We start from the raw sequence: 20,761 nt of genomic DNA on the forward strand, positions 1-20,761 counted from the left end.
CTCCCAAATATAATTCATATTTCCAGCTTAAATTCTTAAATTTTTATCCAATCTCCAAAAATAAACAATATTCTATCTTCTCATATCTTTAATATCACTTACATAAATCAAATAACATTGCTAATATTAATATTTCTTCAATTTACCTTACATCTGTCAAATAACATTATTAAAATTATAACTTATCTCCAAAATATATCAATTATAACAATTAAATTCTATTTAACCAAATACCAACATTACATCCATAAATTTTTCTATCTGTCCTCCAAAAGTTAAACAATATTCCATCTTCCCATTCCTTTATACCTCACATATATCAAATAGTAACACCTTATACCCAAAATAAGTCAGTTGTAAAAATTAAACCCTATATATATATATTAAAAAAAAATACCATCAAAATCACATCTTAAGCATTCTCCTTCCCCTTGTCTTCTATCTTACACATTTTCCACCATCTGCTCACCAATCAGCTTAATATCTAACAATAAAGAATTTCCAATCTTTAATATATTGGTGTAAAAATCTTTTGTTTAAAAACTTATTAAGAAAAGATAAACCTCCAAAAGTTCCTATAAAAAAAAACTTCCGCTGGCAACGCAGGCTTCGTGGACGTTCCTTTGGGATCGTCTGCCCTGGATTTCGTCAAGCCATCCCTGACAGCGTAAATGGGCTGTCAAATGGTTTGGAATTCTCTCCCCCGGGAGAAGAGGGAGGGAAGAGTGGTCAGGTTTGGGTAGAGCTCCCCGGGAGCCCCTGGAATTTAACCTTACTTTTTAAAGAAAATGTTGGATAACCATCTGACTGAGATGGTGTAGGGTTTCCTGCCTGGGCAGGGGGTTGGACTAGAAGGCTTCCAAGGTCCCTTCCAACTCTGTTGTTATGTTATGTTATGTTATGAAGGGTGAGAGCTCCCCTTTAGCCTGACGAAGCTCCGTGCCCAGGGTGCTTCTGTTTATACAGAACAAGAAGCCGCGACCATCTCTGTGCCAAGATTTATTTTTAAAGAGAACTCAACACAGAAAGAACAAAGTAGGAGGACTAGCAAGAATTTGCAAGTAATAAATCTTAACTTCAGCTCTTAAATAGCTTTCCTTTGAACTAACTTTCAACTTGAGTGAATTTAAAATGGCGTTTGCAATATACAAAGGAAAGTGAAACTATAAAAGGACAAAGGAAGAGAAGAACATAACAAGCTACTTTTTAAATGGAATGAATAAGAACTGTTCATGATTTTTTTTCTTTTACCTTTTTCTTTATCATAATGTTTAAGAAGAAAAGTTTATTGAATTTTTTTTTCTCTTTTTGGTAAATTTTACAGTTTAAGAATGGCTCTTAAGCAAACAGAACTAACTACTAAAATCTTGGAAACTTCTTCACTTCAAATATGGATTTTGTTTTTTTAACATTCTGTTTTTGTGTAAGGAAATCATTACTTGTGCAGACCCCAGCACGAATTTGACAGCCTTGATTCCTAATTTCTTTACATGATTTAGGGCTTCTTGATACGATGAAAAGAAAGCCACCATGTCCCAATATTTAACTATGTGGTGGCTCAGCATAAATTGCTAGTGACCTATAACTTCACAGACTTCCACCAAAAAGACTTTTTGGCAGACAGATTTTAAAAAGCAACACGAAGCAACCCCTATTGTGACACAATTAAGGGTGAAATCTATAGGAATCTTTAGCTTACTTTCCTTACTTCCAAGAACAGGATAAATCTCAATTTAGGACTGATCACTGAGAGACCATGTCTTCTGTGGTTACATGACCAAAGAAATATAATCGGGGCTAGTTTACTTCCAGTTTTCAGCATAGGTAAAGGTAAAGATTCCCCTCGCACATACGTGCTAGTCGTTGCCGACTCTAGGGGGCGGTGCTCATCTCTGTTACAAAGCCGAAGAGCCAGCGCTGTCCGAAGACATCTCCGTGGTCATGTGGCCGGCATGACTCAACGCCAAAGGCGCACAGAACGCTGTTACCTTCCCACCAAAGGTGGTCCCTATTTTTTCTACTTGCATTTTTATGTGCTTTCGAAACTGCTAGGTTGGTAGAAGCTGGGACAAGTAATGGGAGCTCACCCTGTTACACAGCAGCACTAGGGATTCGAACCACTGAGCTGCCAACCTTTCGATCGACAAGCTCAACGTCCTAGCCCCTGAGGCACCGCATCCCCGTCATATCATCATATCATATCATATCGTATCGTATCAGCATAACCATGCCCATAGTAAACCATTGGTTTGCTCAATGACTGTAGCATTTGCTTAATGACTATTTCAAAAATGTCATAAAATTGAGTTGATCACGTGACTTGCCTGACTTACAACCATGATGGGCAGCCTCCATTATGGTCATAAGCCAAGGACCACCTGTATAATGTTCAAAAAATTAACACCAAATGTTAATTATTTAAACAGTATTCATTCCATCCTTCAGTAATATTCTCAGAGTATACAACAAGAAAGTAAGTGGAAATGAGGTACTATCTAGTTTTCAACTTACAACCAATAACTTAACAACCATTTGAAATTAGGACACAATGAAAAAAAAGTTACTTACAGCTCAAAGTCCTTGACGTTAAGATTGCTGTATCACCCTTGTGATCACAATTGCATTTTAGGTGCTTGTGAACTGGTACTCATTTTCAGCCAGATGCAGAATCCTGGAGTCATATGAATGTTCATTGTTTTTTGCCACTTTCTGGCCAAAAAACTCCCATTAGATAAGCTGGATTTGGATTTATGACTGCACGAATTACTTAACATGGCCTTAGTTTAAGGCCATGATATCTCACTTAATGACCATAGTAAAAATTATTGTAAAATTGACTCTGGTCATATGGTGATTCAACTTACAACTGCAATGACTTACAACTAAAATTCCATCTAGAACTGAATTAGATAACATTATGTTTTTCAAGTAACAGGATAAAGAGCAAAAAGGCCAGATGATGCCTACTATATGTATGTATTGCCTTTTTGACAGATAGAAAGGAGAACCCATTGACTGCTTATATTGAAAGTTCTTCCTAGTGCATTCTCCAGATTAAGTAGGAATTAAATCCAGAACTTTAAAATCTCTATCTTACTAGCAGAGGTTAGGTAGATAGGAACGACTAATACTTGCAATATATAGGATGCAACAAATTCATAAAAAGAAAGGAAATTGTGAGTGGTAAAAATAACACAGATAGGGAAAAAATAGACTTGGATACTGTTGTGCATTTGAGAATACCTCCCAATATAAGAAAGCTAACCTCGGAAATTCAGCCCCCCCCCACTATTTGCTTTTTCCAAATATGCCTAAAATGCACTCCCTTGCAACTACAGCAGTGAAATAATCTTTTAGCAAACTCGCATAAGAACAAGTTGCACAAGGCTCAAACTTCCATGAAAGATACAAGGTTCTACAATTTCTGTTCCCCTTCCACTTGCCCCAGAAACCTGCATATGCCTTCAGTTATGAAGCAAAATTTATCTGGGTCTCTGCTTCACTCTGCTCAGCTGGAATGCCATCTGCCTATCTTTAAATCAACAGAAAACTATACAAACATGACATTTCTTGCTTCCCCCACTGATTCCTATCTCTACCATCTCTGTTTGGAGTCACTGAAGTTATCTAACTGCTCTCCAAGGTGACAAAGCCCAACAGATTTTATACACTTTTGAGGCTGCCTTGGATGGTGTAAGAAAAAGGGGGAAATACTATTTTAACATATAGAGATAAGGCTGACTTAAGGCTGACTCAGTCATGGGCTTGGGACAAAAAATCCCTGAGGATTTCTTGTCCCTAGTCATTTCCGACATAGGGGGCAGTGTTCATCTCCATTTCAAGGCCATTGAGCCAGCACTGTCCAAAAGCATTTCCGCGGTCATGTGGCCAGCATGACATCATGGAAGGCTGTTACCTTCCCACCGAAGTTTATTTATCTACTCATATTTGCATGCTTTTGAACTGCAGGTTGGCAGCAGCTGGGGTGAGGACGGGAGCCTTAGCAACTGGCATGCATGATGGTTGCAATGTCCCAGGGTCATGTGATCAGCTTCTGGGATCTTCTGACAAAGAAGGTCAACAGGAAGCCTCTCTTAACAGCCATGCCACTAATTTAACAAGTGCAGTGATTTACTTAGCAATTGTGGCAAGAAAGGTGGTAAATTGGGGCAAAACTCACTTAACAACTTTCTTGCTTAGCCACAGAAATTTTGGCCTCCATTGTGGTCATAAGTCAAGGACTATCTGTATAGCCAAAAAAATTTTTTTTATTATTACATTTATATCCCGCCCTTCTCCGAAGACTCAGGGCGGCTTACAGTGTATAAGGCAATAGTCTCATTCTATTTGTATATTTACAAAGTCAACTTATTGCCCCCCCAACAATCTGGGTCCTCATTTTACCTACCTTATAAAGGATGGAAGGCTGAGTCAACCTTGGGCCAGGCTTGAACCTGCAGTAATTGCAGGCTACTGTGTTCCTTACAGCCTAAGCTATTACGGCCCTTTATAAAATATACCACTTTATCTATTTCATTTGATAACTGAATTCACCCAGACCTTTAGAGAGGATAACCGACCCTCCTTTCTTCCTATCTATTTCCCTCTGGGTTTATTTTTCCTTTTTTTAGTCATTATTCTTTTGTTTTGTACTATTTTAGTGTTTTTGTATTGTTGTTTGTTTTGAAATGTTTCAACAACTTTAAATCACCCAAAATTGCTGGGGGTTGGGTTGCATATATATTTCATAAATTATTATTATTATTCATGGGTAACTATACCAAGAACAATTCCATAGACTGAGGTACCAACCAGAGTTCTCCCTCAAGACACAAATGTCCGCTCAAGTTATCCTACTTCAAACACTTTTAAGTGAAGAGCCAGCTTTCCGGAAAATGCTATAATGCTGGGAAAGGTGGAAGGAGAGAGGACTGTCAGTGGCAAGGTGGACGGGTTCTGTTATGGTGAGGATGAGTGCACCATTGAAAGACTGGAAAGAAGAGGTCACGGCTAGATCATCCTGGAAAAAAATGTGTGGTCGCTAGAAGTCGAAAACGATTTGATGGCACATAATGGTGTTGGAAGAAATGTCCATCTGAGTTCAGTTCCAAGTGGGGAGATGGAAACATGGAGACTGCTTGAAAAGATGCGTTTAATGGTGGTCAGGAGCACATGGTTTTGAGGTCCTGGGCAAAAAAACACATGGGAGAGAGAGAGAGAGAGAGAGAGAATTATACCCTCTGTTGGGCTTTGAATTTCAGCTTTTATTCTGACTGGTTGTCAGACTCCCATGGGTAGTCTGACAACCAGGGGTTACTTTGTAGGTTATCTTGCTGGGTGATGCAATCTTCCCAGGTGCCATGTGGTGAGTTATGTTGCTAAATGGGTAGAGGGATAATTCTATCTTGGGTGAGGGCATTTGCTTATTGATAGACCTAGCTATCTCTTTATCTCTTAAGTGCTGACATCTGCTGTGGGCTATTGAGGAGGGTGGGGGCTATTTAGAGTGAGTCTGCTTCCTGCCTAAAAAAACATGTTTCTCCATTTCTTATCCAGGGAAATATAATATTCTGCCTTTTTAATATTTCCTAGAATATTTCATTCTTCCTAAATAGGGGCGGCAGCTAACTTCCTACAATGATAATGAACAAAGGCTGCTAACCAAGTCCCATCTTTCCAGGAACAGCTGCAAGGGGGTGCCTGAGCCATAATTGGGGCAGCAGAACCCTAATCCGATTTACACAATAAGCAAGAAAATCAGAAGCTTCTTCAGGCTTTTTGGACCAAACCGCATTACAGCTGATTATTCCCCAAGCATAATAGAGCATCTCATTCTGGGCGATGTCGCCCCACGGTTTCATATGAATAATAGACAAGAGGCTGCAACTATTGTGGGGGTTGTCGAGCTCGCCTTACGCTACATTGGCTACGAGCCCAGAGCACACAACGCATAAGAAATTCTGGAGCAGAGAGGGGAGAAAAAAAGAGCAGAGATCAATTAATAATCCCATTAAACAGAGGCGTCTGTTGTCTCGCCGGCACGTGATTTGCTCACGTGCCTCAGCAAACAACCTCTACATTAAAACCTTTCCGACACAGCATTTACCCGCCAAATCAAAATACGCCGTTTGCTTTTCTTTCCACGCATGCGCGCGTGTGTATGGCTTGCTTAGTCTCCTTCGTTCCCGGCATTCTCATGCTGATCCTCTCTCCGTTGCTAGCTCGCGTTCTGTTTGCTTAACTCTTCGCGCGCCGCTCCCTGCTTCGACCTTCCATTTTTATTTTGCCCCACTATTCCTTGCGCGCTCGTACTTTTCCCGTTCAGACCCGCCCCCTTCCTTTACTGAGGAAGGCGAGAGTTGGGGGCGGTTGGGCCGCCATTTTGTTCCTCGGGCGAGTGGAAGCCGCACGCAGGGTCGATTAGTTCACTTAGGAGCTGCCCGGGGGATTTTTACGAGGGAAGAGAACGGGAGGTAGGTGGGTGGGTAGGAGGGTTAAGAAATAGGCATATCTACATATCGGACCCTGCTTCCTTGCTCCCCCCGCTACTTCCGGGGACCGTTTTAACCCGCCATGTCTGGAGAAGCTCCCGCCGGCGACCAGGTGAGCGACCCACAGGGCCTTCCGAGCTCCATGAAGCAATTGGCGGGGAAATGCCTTCTCGAGAAGGGGTGTGACTGGGCTCGGCTGACAGGCGTCTGAGGCTTTGGGAAGTGAAAATGGCGGTTTCTAGGAACAGGCCTTACTAACGTGCGCGTCTTTGTGTTGGGGGTGGTGTCTGTACCTCTTTCTTCCGTTTTCGCCCCGGCTCATCTAAGTTCATAAATAAGGTGTGGACCTGCTATGTGCACTTTACTTTCTGTTCCACGATCCCAGTTGCTGTAAGTATTTTCAATTGGTATGCTCTCCAATGGCTTGCATGGACACCACCCCGCTGACTTTTTCTCTCCTGCAAGTTGTTCTTGGTAACTCGGTCACTTCGATTTAATTCAAGGAAGTTTACCGTAAAGACCTAGAGAACCGTAATTCTAACATGCACTTAGTGACTTGGTTTAATCGGAGGCTGAAGTCAAATTTCTCTTTTTAAATATTGTAAGACACTAGGGAAACAAATCTGTGCTAAACTCAAAAACAAAGCAACCTAGAGGTTTATGCATTATGTTTTCATAAAAATATAGTAAAAGATTTGAAAAATGTTTCAAAATGTAAATTCTGAGCCCTGTGTACTAAGTTTTGTTTAATAAAATTGAGGTGGTTATTTTTAGAAACTGGTGTTAGAGTTGCTAATAAATGCATTACTGTTACATGAATGTGTCCTTTTTGAAAGTATGTTCTGTGTAGGGATGTACATCTAAGGAAATTATATGCAAAACCTATATTAGGGTTCAAACTCATTGGAGTCCTGATGAAAGTTAGTTTTTACATAGATCCCTCAGTTACTTTCAAAGCTACCTGTTAAAAATGTACAGTTTAAGCTGTTCTGTTGAAATATTTTTTACTTAATTGTAGGTAGATTAGATGTACAAATTTAAATATCACTCCTTTAAAATAAACATTTTACGTTACCACTACCAAAGCAACAACCCAATTTCTCACAAGAGAAGCTGTGTAAGGACTTTATTTAAATGAGCCAAAACACATAGCAGTAACCCAGAAATGAAAATGGAGCATCTATACAACACATTCCAAAAAAATGGATACCCATGAAACTTTATCCAAAAGTCCCTGACCACCAACCCAATACAGCACAATCTCTAAAAAGAATTAAATGGCCATACATCAAGAATATCTCAGAAACTAACAGACGACTACAACCACATGGAATCAGTGTATCACATAAGCCAACTAAAGCCCTTCAAAATATCCTACACAAACCAAAAGACCCAGTAACCCCAGAAGAAAAAAACAGGAGTCATCTATAACATACAATGTAAGAACTGCAACAACTACTTTGTAGGACAAATGGAGAAGATTGGCAGAACAAATCCATGAACACCAACTGGCAGTCAGAAGACATGATGACATTTGTGTAATTTTACAATATATAAGCAAATTTAACCATAGTTTCAATTGGGAAAATGTAGACCAGACCAAGTCCAAAAATGCCAGAGAATTTCTAAAAGCCTGGCACTCTTGACAAATCAACCATCAATAGACACATAGACATTAACAACATCTATAGACTATGCAAAAGAGACAAATCAACCAGCCCAAAAGAGAGTAAAAAGACTCCAGCACCTCTCCATCAGTAGTCAGCATCTAGATCAGCATAGATTAACTTCAAGGTTAACTTCAGATCCCAATCAAGAAACTGCCAAAGAGCCATCAGTAGACAGCCCACCAAAGAATCTCTAAGACCAGCCCCACAGACAGGCAAGCCACCAGAATATAAACTGACAGCAAACAGCACTCCTTACTAGCACTGATAATGTTATCTAGTTAGGGTAGTGAAACATCAGCAAGAAAACAAGCAAGCTCAGAGAGGACGAAAGACCCTTCCTTTCAACCCTGAGCTACAAATATTCTCCTTTATTTAAACATTTTACAGTGTCTCTGGAAACAATGTTAGGGATGGCCTCCTCTATCTGGATGCTTTGTATAATTAGTTTTGAAAGACTTACATATTTAAAAAGATGTTTTAAAAGCAAATTTGCCTTCTGAGTTCTCATTTCTGGGTATTATATATATCTTTTTGTTTTGTTTGTTTTAGGAAAAAGATATAGAGTGGGGGAGGGCGTACTCTACCATACATACCAACCAACATACAACCTGACTTCTGATTTTTTTTTCCTATGGGAAGTTAGATTCTTTGATCTATATGCAAAAAAAAACAGAGTACTAGATAGATACAGCATGTTTTATTTCAATTTTAGGGGTAGATCCTCTGGGTGGCACACTTGCGCTGTATTCTAAAAACAATATTCATGTAGTTCTAGTCCAACTTCTTGTTTCCCACTGGAGCCGGTAAGATGTCTCCAGAAGTTCACAGCAAAGCCTAAAGTTCTGTTCTAGAAACTGATATTTATTGATATTCTTCCCTTACTTTTACTACATACTGAAACATCAGAATTCAGAAATAGGGAAGGAAATTATTTTTAGGGTACTATGCAATTATTTTTGCATTTAGTTTGGAACTGTTAAGTTAGTATCTGCTTCCCTTCTTGCTGTGGTATAGTATATATAAGTTTGGCCTGATTCTTCCAGCAACCCAACAATTTGGGATGTCATGTTAATGCAGACATTTTTTAAGCTGCAGTTGCTTGCTTCATTGCACATTGAAGAAGATCTAGGCATCTAAGAAACAAAGGATTCAACAATTGGGTCAAATAATGCTTTGAATACTTTCTTAACAGAAGTACATATAGTTGGATATACAGAAATGGGTTGCTTAGCCTTATACTTATTTCAGTTTAGAGATAGACATTTCCAAAACCAGGAGATTTTTTTAAACATTCTGAAAATAATCCATTTTATAATCCATTGGAGTTCTTTTCTCCTGAGAAAAGTACGGAGAGAGGTCCATTATACAGATGTGTGTGCATCCATTTGTAGGATGGGCAGAAAACAGTGAAAAGTAAAAAGCTAAAGTGTCTCTCAATGTTGGCGACTTTAAGATGCTGACTGGGGAGTTCTGTGAGTTGTCCATGCTTCTGCTATGATTTGAGAAACACTAGTTTAAATTTATAATGGATAAAAAGGGAGTTTTAACAGGAATTTCTTTTGTATCCATGAACATGGAAACAACATTACAGACATCATATTTAGTTCTGTAGTCCAATCATTTTTTTAAAGAAAGTCAAGTATTTAAATGTATTTTGAAGCAAACATAGCTATTTACTGACTACATCCATATATCTAGTGCTGGAGGAGTATTAGTGTATTCCTGGATTCACATAGTGTGTGGTTGAATACTGTTATGAAAATGTGAATAACTTGACAAACGAGGAAATGAAATCTCTACCTAATCAACTTAATTGTTTGATGACTTTAAACTTTCTTAATATATGTATTGGTTTATCACTTCCCATAGTAAGTTTAATAATGGCTCAACCCAATTTTATGGAAATTGCATTTGTGTTTATAAAAAGTTACATGAGTCGTGTAAACTTGGAGTAGTCACCATTTCTGGTTAGCATAAACCAAAGCACTTAAAATCAAGCAGAAATTATTGTTTCAGATTTTTAAAGGAGATAAGTTGCTCCATGATACAATTCTTTGAACTATTTAGAATGGTTAGTGCAATGTTTCTTAAACTATTCCTACTCTTAAGAATAGTATAGAAAATATTGGAATTGATTCATAGATCCAAGAGAAAGTCTTTATATGTTTTTGGTTCTATTCTATTGCAAAATAAATTCTTCAAATGGGAATATTTGTAAGCTCTTGGTTGAAATGAGGAGTCCTTGGTGCTTTCTGAGCTTTGTTGTCTTCTTGTAGACATTTCATTACCCAAACTAGATAACATCATCAGTGCTAGTAGGAAATATTTCTCTCAGTTTATAGTCTAGTGGCATGCCTGTCAAAATTGATGGGAGTGGTCTTGAAGGTTCTTTTGTTGGTCCGTTTACTGTTGTTTGGCATTCCTTGATTGGGGATTAGCAGTGATGGTAAACTAGAAACACATGTACCAAAAAGTCATCCATACCAATCAAATGCTCCACTACCAAACAACCCAACCTCCCACAAGAGAAGCTATGTTATTTAGAAGAGCACAACATACAGTAACCCTGAAAAGCAGAAAAAGAAAACGGATACAATATCTTTCAACAAAATGGATATCCACACGTCATCAAAAGTGTCTGATCCAATATAGTACAACTAACACAAGCTATAAAAAGAATAACATCGCCATAGATCAAAAATATCTCAGAAACCACCAACAGAGTATTACAACTACACGGAATCAGCATAAAACACAAGTCAACTTAAGCCCTCCTAAACATCCCAAGTAAACTAAAAGATCCAGCAACCCCAGAAAAAAAACACGAGTCTTCTACAACATACAGTGTAGTGACTGCAACAGCCACTACATAGGACTAACAGAAGACCGGCAGAATGCATTCACGAACACCAACTAGCCATCAGAAGACATGATGAAAACTCTTTACTGTCACAGAATATAAACAGATTTAGCCATAGTTTCAATTGGGAAACTGTGACCATGCTAGACCTAGCCAAATGCTAAAGTATTTCTAGAAGACTGGCACTCTGACAAATTAGCCATCAATAGACACATACACATAAACAATATCTACATAAAAGTAGTCCTTGGCTTACAACCACAGTTGAGCCCAGAATTAAGTGAGATTTGCCCCACTTTTCGACTTTTCTTGCCACATTTGTTAAGTGAATCACTGCAGTTGTTAAATCAGTAACATGCTTTTTAGTGAATCTAGCTTTCCTTGTCAGAAGGTCGCAAAAGGTGATCACATGACCTACGGACACTGCAACCATCATAAATATGAGTCTGTTTCCAAGTGTCTGAATTATGATTTCATGACAATGGCAACGATCATAAGTGTAAAAATGGTCATAAGTCACTTTTTTCAGTGCTGTTGTAACTTTAAACAGTCCCTAAATGAACTGTTGTAAGTGGAGGACTACTGTACTATGTAAAAGAAACAAGTCAAAAGGGAAACAAAATGACCAACACACCTTCCCACCATCAATTCACCCAGATGAGCATAGATTTAACTCCAAGATTAACATCAGTCCAACAATCAAGAAGTAAACAATAGCCCAGTCAAGGAACTGCGAAACAAGCTAACAGTAACAGCCCACCCAAAGACTCTCCAAGACCACTTCCACCAACACTGACAGGGCAATCAATTAGAATATAAACTGAGAGCAAACCCCACTCATTACTAGCACTGATACTGTTACCTAGTTTGAGTAATGAAAGATCTGCAAACAAACAAGCCCAGTGCACCAAGGACCACTCAAGAAATCCTTTCTTTCATGAAAGAGAAGGAATGGTAGATTTGTCCTCGTATCAAATTGAAACAACTAGGGGAATAATTTTAGATGAAATTCATAGAAAATATAAGATTTTTAAAGATTTTACTATCTGAACATATTTTTGTGTATACAGATAGTATATTGGAAATGTAATTCAGTATTATAAGATCATATATTAAACTAGATCAAACACTGGCTTTAAGATTTTAAGGGACTCCAAACCAGAAAAAGGATGAAATTATCATTTATAAGTTTGGTACATTTCATTAAGGTTTCTAATAAAATAATATATCAAAAGAATGGCTTATTTTTTGACTCCTTTTGTAGTTTTTACTAAAATGTGGGGATTAATATGTAAACGAATTTTACATATTCAGCTAGAATAGAAAATACACATTCCAAAAGACAGTTTATATAGGCAGTCAAACTGTTCAGTGGCCTGTCTTGTATTGCCCATATCTTTTCATGGAGAGCCTTATGTTTCAATTCTGTACCAATAAAAAATAACTATTTGCAAACAGTACAGTAACATGGTATCTGAAAACTAGATGCTTTTACAGTTATAATTATATTATAATTATAATTATATTATAATTCAGTAATAGACAAGAATCATAAATCTTGTCAGCCCCAAACCCAAATATGACAGTGAAATCCATTTGAGTCCAATCTTTTATTTGCTTAGAAGTAATAGAATCTAGCCAAGTTCAAGCTAGATGTAATCTGAAAGATTCTGTTTGCCCCTTCCCCATCCAGTTTGGACTACACAGTCTCTTAATCTGGGCCTCTCTCTGGAAAAGTTCTGTGTTGCCAAAGCTCCCTCCTCACATTGTTCCTCCAAATGCACAGTTTATAACACCAATTGACTTGAAGAATATTAAAGAGAAACTGAAGTCTTCTTGACTACATTCTTTTAGCTGTCCTGCAGTTTCTGTTGTCCTAATTCTGTTCTGTTGACCTACAGGATATGATTTCCACCAATTTTTCAGATAATATACTTACTTGCAGAGGGGTACATCATTCACCAACCAATATTGTTCCATAATTATATAGACACAATATGATTTAATCTAAAGCTTCAATTTATGCTTGACTTGGAATAAATCATGTTGAATTTATAATGCTTATTTCTGAGTAAATTTGTATGAAATTGTGGCATCCTGTTTTAGCAATCAGAGCTGCAATTCTAATCTACAAGAGTTTTAGAACTGCAGTTTGTCTAGAAGAAATGTTCAAAATCCTAGCTATTCCTGAGTTTTACTAGGATTAGGCTTTGCTATATCGCAAAACTTGTAATCAGTGCTATTCTTAAACTAATGTTGAAATCAATCAAGCTTGACTATAATCAGAATCTCTTTTAAGATTCTTTTTGAGAGATATCTTTAAAAGATTATTGATTTGTTGAAACCAAATACTATGCTTAATAGCTAAAGTAGAAGAGTAACGTGAAAATATGTTACTGTTGTAATTACTTTAATATTCAAATAAAATATAAAATATTACCATAAAATTTAATATCTAACTTAGCTTTTTCAGAATGGTTATTTTTAGTTCAGGATATTGTTTTGATTTTCAAATACAGAATTTTTTAAAATAATAACATGATTATACTTTGTTAGCTCATATCAAGTGAGTTACTTGGTAGATTAAAACTAATTTTACTAATCTTTAGTAATCTTACTAAAATCTTAGTAGCTGCCATTGCTGAAAAAATAGTCAATGTCTATTATTGCCTATCAGCACTTGTAGCTTTCTGAAAGGGGAGGAAGATGGAAATGCTGTATTATAAGGGGGGGGGAACCTATAGGCGTAGATTAATAATATGGTACATGGTGGATGATATACTGTACTCTAAAAAATCTGTCAGTTTCAGATCTGTCACCAGCTTTTTGATTCTATCAACCATGGTAGCCTTCTAGACTCTAGTAGCTTCAGTTCATCTTGTTGTGCCATGTCCAAAGAGTGGTGGTATTGTACTTATTGGTTTCTAGACCATTGAGAAAAGGATTCCCACAGAATTCCATTCTTTATGCCGTTGAACATTGACATAAACTTCTTAGGGACAATACACTAATGATACTTAGGAAGCAATTGATATCATTGAAACTTCTGTAATTTGGGCTAAATGAGAGAGAAAAGTTAAAAGTTAAATCAAGGCAAAATAGAAAAATAGATTTAGTGATGGATATTCTATTTTAATTGACTCAAAGTCCTGAAACAGTTTTGCAGCCTAATACATTTCTTGATCTTCAGTTGTCACTAATTTTACAAAACACATTTCTATGATTGTGGCTAACCTTTAGAAATGTTTGGTATGTTTGGTAAAGCAGCTAACTTTGCTTTAACTGCTATCTGATGTCAAAATCTGAATTAGTAGCCAATTACTTGTGTTCCCTTTCTTTTTATTAGATATAATTTAGGATGTTGATGTTAAACTCTCTAAATTACTTAGAATTTACTTCTCCATGTAAAAGAACTTTATAAGCTTGTCTGACCATTAAGCTTCATAAATGAGGTCCTTTCACTGTTGCAAAGGTTTCGTTTATATGTCATATTGGAGGTCTTGCTACTAGGCCATAGTACAGGGCCAAATACATTTCTTCAGAAATTGCATTTGGCAGCTCACCTCTTTTCCTTTTATCAGAATAACCAAGAAACATCTGTTTCCTCAGATTTTTAATCATTAATTTCTCTATTGAAATTATATATTTGCATTTTTATTTTGTTTTGCATTGATTCTTAACCACCTTGGATGATCAGATTGCAGAAAAAGTGAGATATAAATTAAATAAGCAATATAGAAAAATACTGTTGCCAAAGAAATATTGAGAATTTTTATTACAGATGTGAGCAATCCTTTCTAGCTTGGGGACTGCACTTCTTTTTGCCTTCCCTGTGAGCCAGATAAATCGACAGAACCAATATTTTTAGACTACATTTTCCCCATTTTTGTGGGGCAAAATTGATTATTGAAATGATGCCAGCCTTAAAAAAACTGTTATGCCCCTTCAAATATTATCTAACAGTGTATTCAAAGACAAGTGCAAATTTCAGCCCATTTTTCTAAGGCTTTTGTTTACCTTTTGGAAGGTAATATACAACTTGTAGACATTTTTAAATGTTACTAATTGTTTACAAAAGCATTCTAAATTCTATTAAATTCTATTAATTCTATTAATGGTATTGCTACATGATACATACATGTGGTCCAATTGAGTTCAGAATTGTGGTCGTAAATTATAGCAGTTGGTAAGCAAAGTGCTATGATTTCTTCGCTTAATGACTGCAATCCTGGCTGTCCCCATTGCAGTCATTAAGTAGAGTCTTGGAGTGGGGGAGGACATGGGAGGCATGGCAAGGCCTGCACTGCAGCACCTCTGCAATTCACACATGGCCTTGCTGGATCACCCAGGGTCTCCTCCATCTTGAGGCATCTCTTGCACAGCTTCCTATCCTGCTGGATCCCACATCCTTGGTCTCATTACACCTTTTCTGAAGATTGCTTTTCCCCAGAAGAGACAACCAATGCACCACATTCCTGTATAAAAGCCACATAGTGCCATCCCAGAAGCAGGTTCCATTTTGGAAGCAGCTGCAACTTTGGAAGTGAGACCTGGTGAGGCGGCAAAAAGGCTTAAGGCCTGTGGTGACCCAGCCAGGTGTGAAGCAGGCCTAAGGGACTCAGCAGGGCAGGATGAGGGGAAAGATGAGGGGTAGGAGCAGCTGCAACATCCTTGCAGTTGGTTGTAAGGGTAAGTGGATTGACATGAATTTTGTTCATGTAACCATAGAATACTGCAGAGACTGTAATTTTGGACACAAGCCATAAATTCCTTAATTCAGCATTGTTGTAATTTCAAACCGTTACTGATTAAATGGCTATAAGTGGAGAGTACCAGTATGGTCAATTTCATAACTGGTTCAGTTGCTTCCTGTTATCATTTCAAGTGCAAAGTAATCTACCACCTTGGTTTACTTTTTTGTAGGCTATATGTGGTTATCAGCAGCAGTCTTGGCTGTTGTCAATTCCATGTTTTTAAGAACCAGCCTATCTATGAATAAGAGGCATTCTTCTAGATGAAGATGTTGATAGAAGTCAGCCTTTTGCTTTGCGCATACTTTTCCCTGTTTGGCACACTGTTTGTCTTTATGTACCATGTTTTATATTTATACTTGGTATAAATGGGTCTTTAGCAGGAGGTCTCAAACAAGGCATTCCAGATGTACTTTGTGTATCTGTATATTCCTTTGTGCCTTTGAGAAGCATTTAGATATACTCCCTCAGCTTTGCCAACCTAGAATGAATATTCTAAATTAATAGCTCTCCATTGTTTTGTTTCATTTTTCATAATATTTGCCAAATTAAAAACCCAGTTAACTATTACCTTTCCTATCCAGCATTAGCTTGCTGAGTTTACAGACAGACCAGTATTTGCAAATTCACAGTTTGTTTTTCTCCTTAAAGATCATCTCCTAATTGCTCACATGCATACAAATTCATGTATAACACTTTATTATTACGTTGACCTACAGATTTTCTAATTCTTTCTCCTTGGTTCCCGTAGTTCTTATCAAGTTAGTTTCCCTGTAGTTTCTTTTTTCATTCTTGGTCATTCTGACGCCTAACTCACAAACTCAGTTTTGTTCTGTTGCACTATTTGATTGCTCTATTTTTTTCCCCTTATGCTAGGTAACTTTTCTGTCCCCATGACTTTTGAGTAGTTTAATGTATTTAAATAAAATAAATTGCATTTATCTTAAGTCGGATCAATTGTTAGAGACTACATAGATAAGTTTTCTTCAGGTGAATCTATACTCTACCTGATCCTTAAACTATCTTACATTTTCAAGTCTTTTTTCAAAATTGCATTTTATCTCTGCTCTTCGTTAATGACCAAAGGCAAGAGACCTATTTTAATTTGACATCTGAATAGCTGTAGAGGTACTCCTCAACTTATGACTGGTTACTTAGCAACCATTGAAAGTTATGATGGACCTACCTGGGGACTACTTGCCATCTGGATTTAAAGTCACAACTGTTGAGGGGCTCTGGTCATGTGACCAAACTTCAGGTATTTGGCAACCAGTCTGCATTTACAAATGTTTGCAGTGTTTTATGGTCAAGTGACCTTGCTTTACAGTGGTTTTACTGCTTTCAATAAAACTGCACAAAATACTTATTACTACCTGGTTTGTTTAATGATTGCACAAAAAATCATAAAATTGGATTGGTCATATGACCGACCTGTTTCATGATAGTCATGACTTAAGATTGTGATGGACAAACTCCATTATGGTCGTAAATTGAAGAATACCTGTACGTTTTCTTGCTCTTTTAAGTAATTAGACGAGATAATCAGTATGATACAAATTACATTACCATATTTGAGATAGGAAATTCTAAGCTTATAGGAATTTTAAGTTTCTTTCTGCCCTTTCAAAAAATGGAGAAGACTTATACTCAATTATTATGAAATCTTTATATCAGCATGAAGAGCAGGTTACTTAAAATTTCTTGAAATGGAATTGCACCCTTTCTTTCTTCTTTGTTTTGCCTTTAATTTGAAGCTAAAACTGTACCTCACCCTAACATACTTGCTCATTCTATCAGATGGATGGAAGGATGGAGAAAGAGACAGGGAGAGACAGTAACAGTGTCCTTTTCAAGTAGAAGAGCAGAGCAGGGAAAATAACACTTTTATAAAAGAAACTGATGGTAAATTCTGTAAAGTAAAAGTATTGAGGAGATCCATCCCAAACAACAACATCCACTCATATTCACATTAGCTTTAAGTTCTCACTTAACAGCTAAAACTGATTGGCTTCTTGTTACCTAACATTGAATCACCTTGGATCGTGGTCAGGTTGGTTAGAGTAGTTACAATGACTTCTGCTGTAGGACATGATAATGACATTTCTGTTCTGCGGCTGTTTATATTTAATATGCAAAGAAACTTCAGTTAAATGTGAACTATACTGTGGTTTAGTAGAAAATTGGTATTCAACTATTTTCTTCTAGGTTTAGGAAATTTAAGGAAAACCATAGTTGTTAGTCCCATAAAAATGTGTTTGGGTATATTATCTGAAGTATTGCATTTTTCAATTTTTTTTTTCAATTTCTGAAATACCCCATGTTTAAATTACAAACTAATTGGATAAGAATGTATTTTAGATTTCATATGTACCTTTCTGACATAGCCTGTTGTTAAGAACATACCACATCAAATTTGAGAGGAGTCTAAATATTTAGTCTCTGAAATTGGACTTAAAAAATAAGTAGGATTAAATCCTACCATTTAATAAGATAAAATATTCTCTTCTCTATGGCATTTTATGTTCTGTGTACTGACTTCTTTTAAGTAAATAATTTGGTATTAGGGATTTACAGATCTAAGGCTTTATTATTATTATTATTATTATTATTATTATTATTATTATTATCATCATCATCATCATCATCATCATCATTATCATTATTATTGTATTATTATTATTATTATTTAGTTTAATGTGATATTCAAACATTTCTCCCCTAAAACATGCTTTAAACATACATTCACACTTCATAATCCCCAAATAAGCCTCACAAAACATGCATAGTATTGTGATTATGATTTAATGTTACTATGTGAACCAATGCAATAATAAAGAAGCACAGAAGAAATTGGATTTAACATTTTTAGTACCGGCTTTAAGAAATCTATCCAATGTAGTACATTCTATGGGTACTTTTTGTGTTCCCCTGCGCATGCTCAAGTGGTGGAAAAAATATACCACTAGTTAATTATAATCATGATTATATAAATATGAATGTTACAGATTGTGGGTGGCATTGGATTTACCATGTTATTTGTTGGCTCTTAACTTTCTGCTCTGTGTTTTCTAGGCTGCTGAATATGTCCCTGAAAAAGTAAAGAAAGCTGAAAAGAAACTAGAAGAGAATCCATATGACCTTGACGCTTGGAGCATTCTCATTCGAGAGGCACAGGTTTAGTGAAATAGGATTACATTTCCTTATCAGTGGGTCCACTCACAATGCTTGGTTCTCAAGTAAATGTGAATACATTTTACATCATAAATATTGTAAATATTATTGGTTTTTAATTTTTAGAATCAACCTATAGACAAAGCACGGAAGACCTATGAACGCCTTGTTGCCCAGTTCCCCAGTTCTGGCAGATTCTGGAAACTGTACATTGAAGCTGAGGTTAATATTTTCATATTTTTTTCTTAATCATAAGAATTTAAGTAGGGTTGAAAAATGATTTCTTAGGTGCATACACAAATTCAGGTAAAGGAGCTGAACATTTCATAATTTATGTAAAATAGGAGAAAAGGGTAATTAAAGTGAATCCAAATATTTGGGTCTATATGATCTGGTGATTGTTGCATTGTGGACTTGCAACAACATTAAAACAGTTTCAATGGTATTGGAGTGCTTTAGCCTTTTATTTACTTGTCGTGTCAATTTATTGCCTCCTGTGTCATTTATTTAGAGCTCCTTTTTGTGCATGTAAAGTTAACAAATGGTTTTATGACCTTTTGGGCTCTAATAGTATTTCCGAACCTGATTTCAGCTGAAAATATTTTTCTGGGTTGGGGGGGTGGAGATGCAGGTAATTTTTATTTGACAAACAATGACGTGTCATGTGCAGATTTATCCAGAATCAAGCATGTAAGTACATACATCAAGAAATTCCATAATTAGAGCAGGCAAGCATTTTATCCTGTTTTGTTAAAAGCCTAGAAAGACTTTTTTTCTGGGGGGAAAATATTTTTTTTTCTAATTCTTTCTTTGGATTTTTAGGCATTTCACTCCTGTGCAAAGATTACATTTATTAAAATGTTAACTTTTTTTGTAGATAATAGCTTTTCTGTAGAATAACATTACATAAGTTTATATAATCAGGATTGAAGATCTTCTGCATTATGTCATGTATATGGCATAAAATGAACAGGTTAATATAAGATATTTTTTTAAAAAATGAGACGAGTATAGAGTATTACAGGATATGCATTTAAATGCCTTTCAGAGATTATGTAAAAAACTGGTTGACATTGTTGGAATAAGTATATAACACACATTCAAATATAGAGATACTCAGTTACATATTATGCTTTGTAGGCATACATACCCCCACCCATTCAGCAACATATGTGTCACTCCAATTGAGATAATACTTTGTGATTAACATGCACTGATGTTAAAATTTCTTTTTAGGGCAGTTTTATATTTATGGTAAACTGTCCATCCAGGACTATTTAACATAAATGCATATAATTATGGTATCCAGCATTTTTGTTCCATGAATTAATTTCTTATGTATCCAGGATAAATGTTGGATACCATCCTATATTTTTTGTGTGTGCATATAAATATGTATGGTTATCACAAGTTTAGGAGACTTGAAGAGCTGCTTACTTTTTGGCGGGGTCTCACTGGAGCATGATGTAGTACAGGGGTGTCAAACTCATGTCTTCACGTGACGTATCACGACTTTTCCCCTTCGCTAAACCGGGCATGGCTAGTGTATGATGCATCTGGCCCATGGGCTACGAGTTTGCATCTGGCCCATGGGCTACGAGTTTGACAGCCCTGATTTAGTAGATTTAAATCTTGATTACAATAGTACATTTGCCGTAGTATTTTTTTTTTCCTTAGTGGAAATATTGGGACATCTGAACAAGTAAGCAGCTAAACTAAATCAACACTATATGCTTTTCTTAAGTTTTTCCCATTAATAACACTAATACATTCTGAAGAGTTTTATGTAATAAACAGGGTTATTCTAGTAGCCTACTC

At 36.5% G+C, this 20,761-nt stretch overlaps 1 protein-coding gene across 1 annotated transcript in view; it reads left to right on the plus strand.

The window, feature by feature from the left end:
* Positions 1–6,423: 6,423 nt before the first annotated feature.
* CSTF3 (cleavage stimulation factor subunit 3) overlaps positions 6,424–20,761 on the plus strand; it is a 65,854-nt gene continuing 51,516 nt past the window's right edge. The window contains exons 1-3 of the mRNA XM_058160636.1: positions 6,424–6,603; positions 18,845–18,946; positions 19,070–19,165. Of these exons, the coding sequence (XP_058016619.1) occupies positions 6,574–6,603; positions 18,845–18,946; positions 19,070–19,165 (228 nt within the window). The 5' untranslated portion in view covers positions 6,424–6,573. The remainder of the gene's footprint in view (positions 6,604–18,844; positions 18,947–19,069; positions 19,166–20,761) is intronic.

The sequence above is a fragment of the Ahaetulla prasina genome, chromosome 1 (assembly GCF_028640845.1).
Source record: "Ahaetulla prasina isolate Xishuangbanna chromosome 1, ASM2864084v1, whole genome shotgun sequence".
Taxonomy (NCBI): Eukaryota; Metazoa; Chordata; class Lepidosauria; order Squamata; family Colubridae; genus Ahaetulla; species Ahaetulla prasina.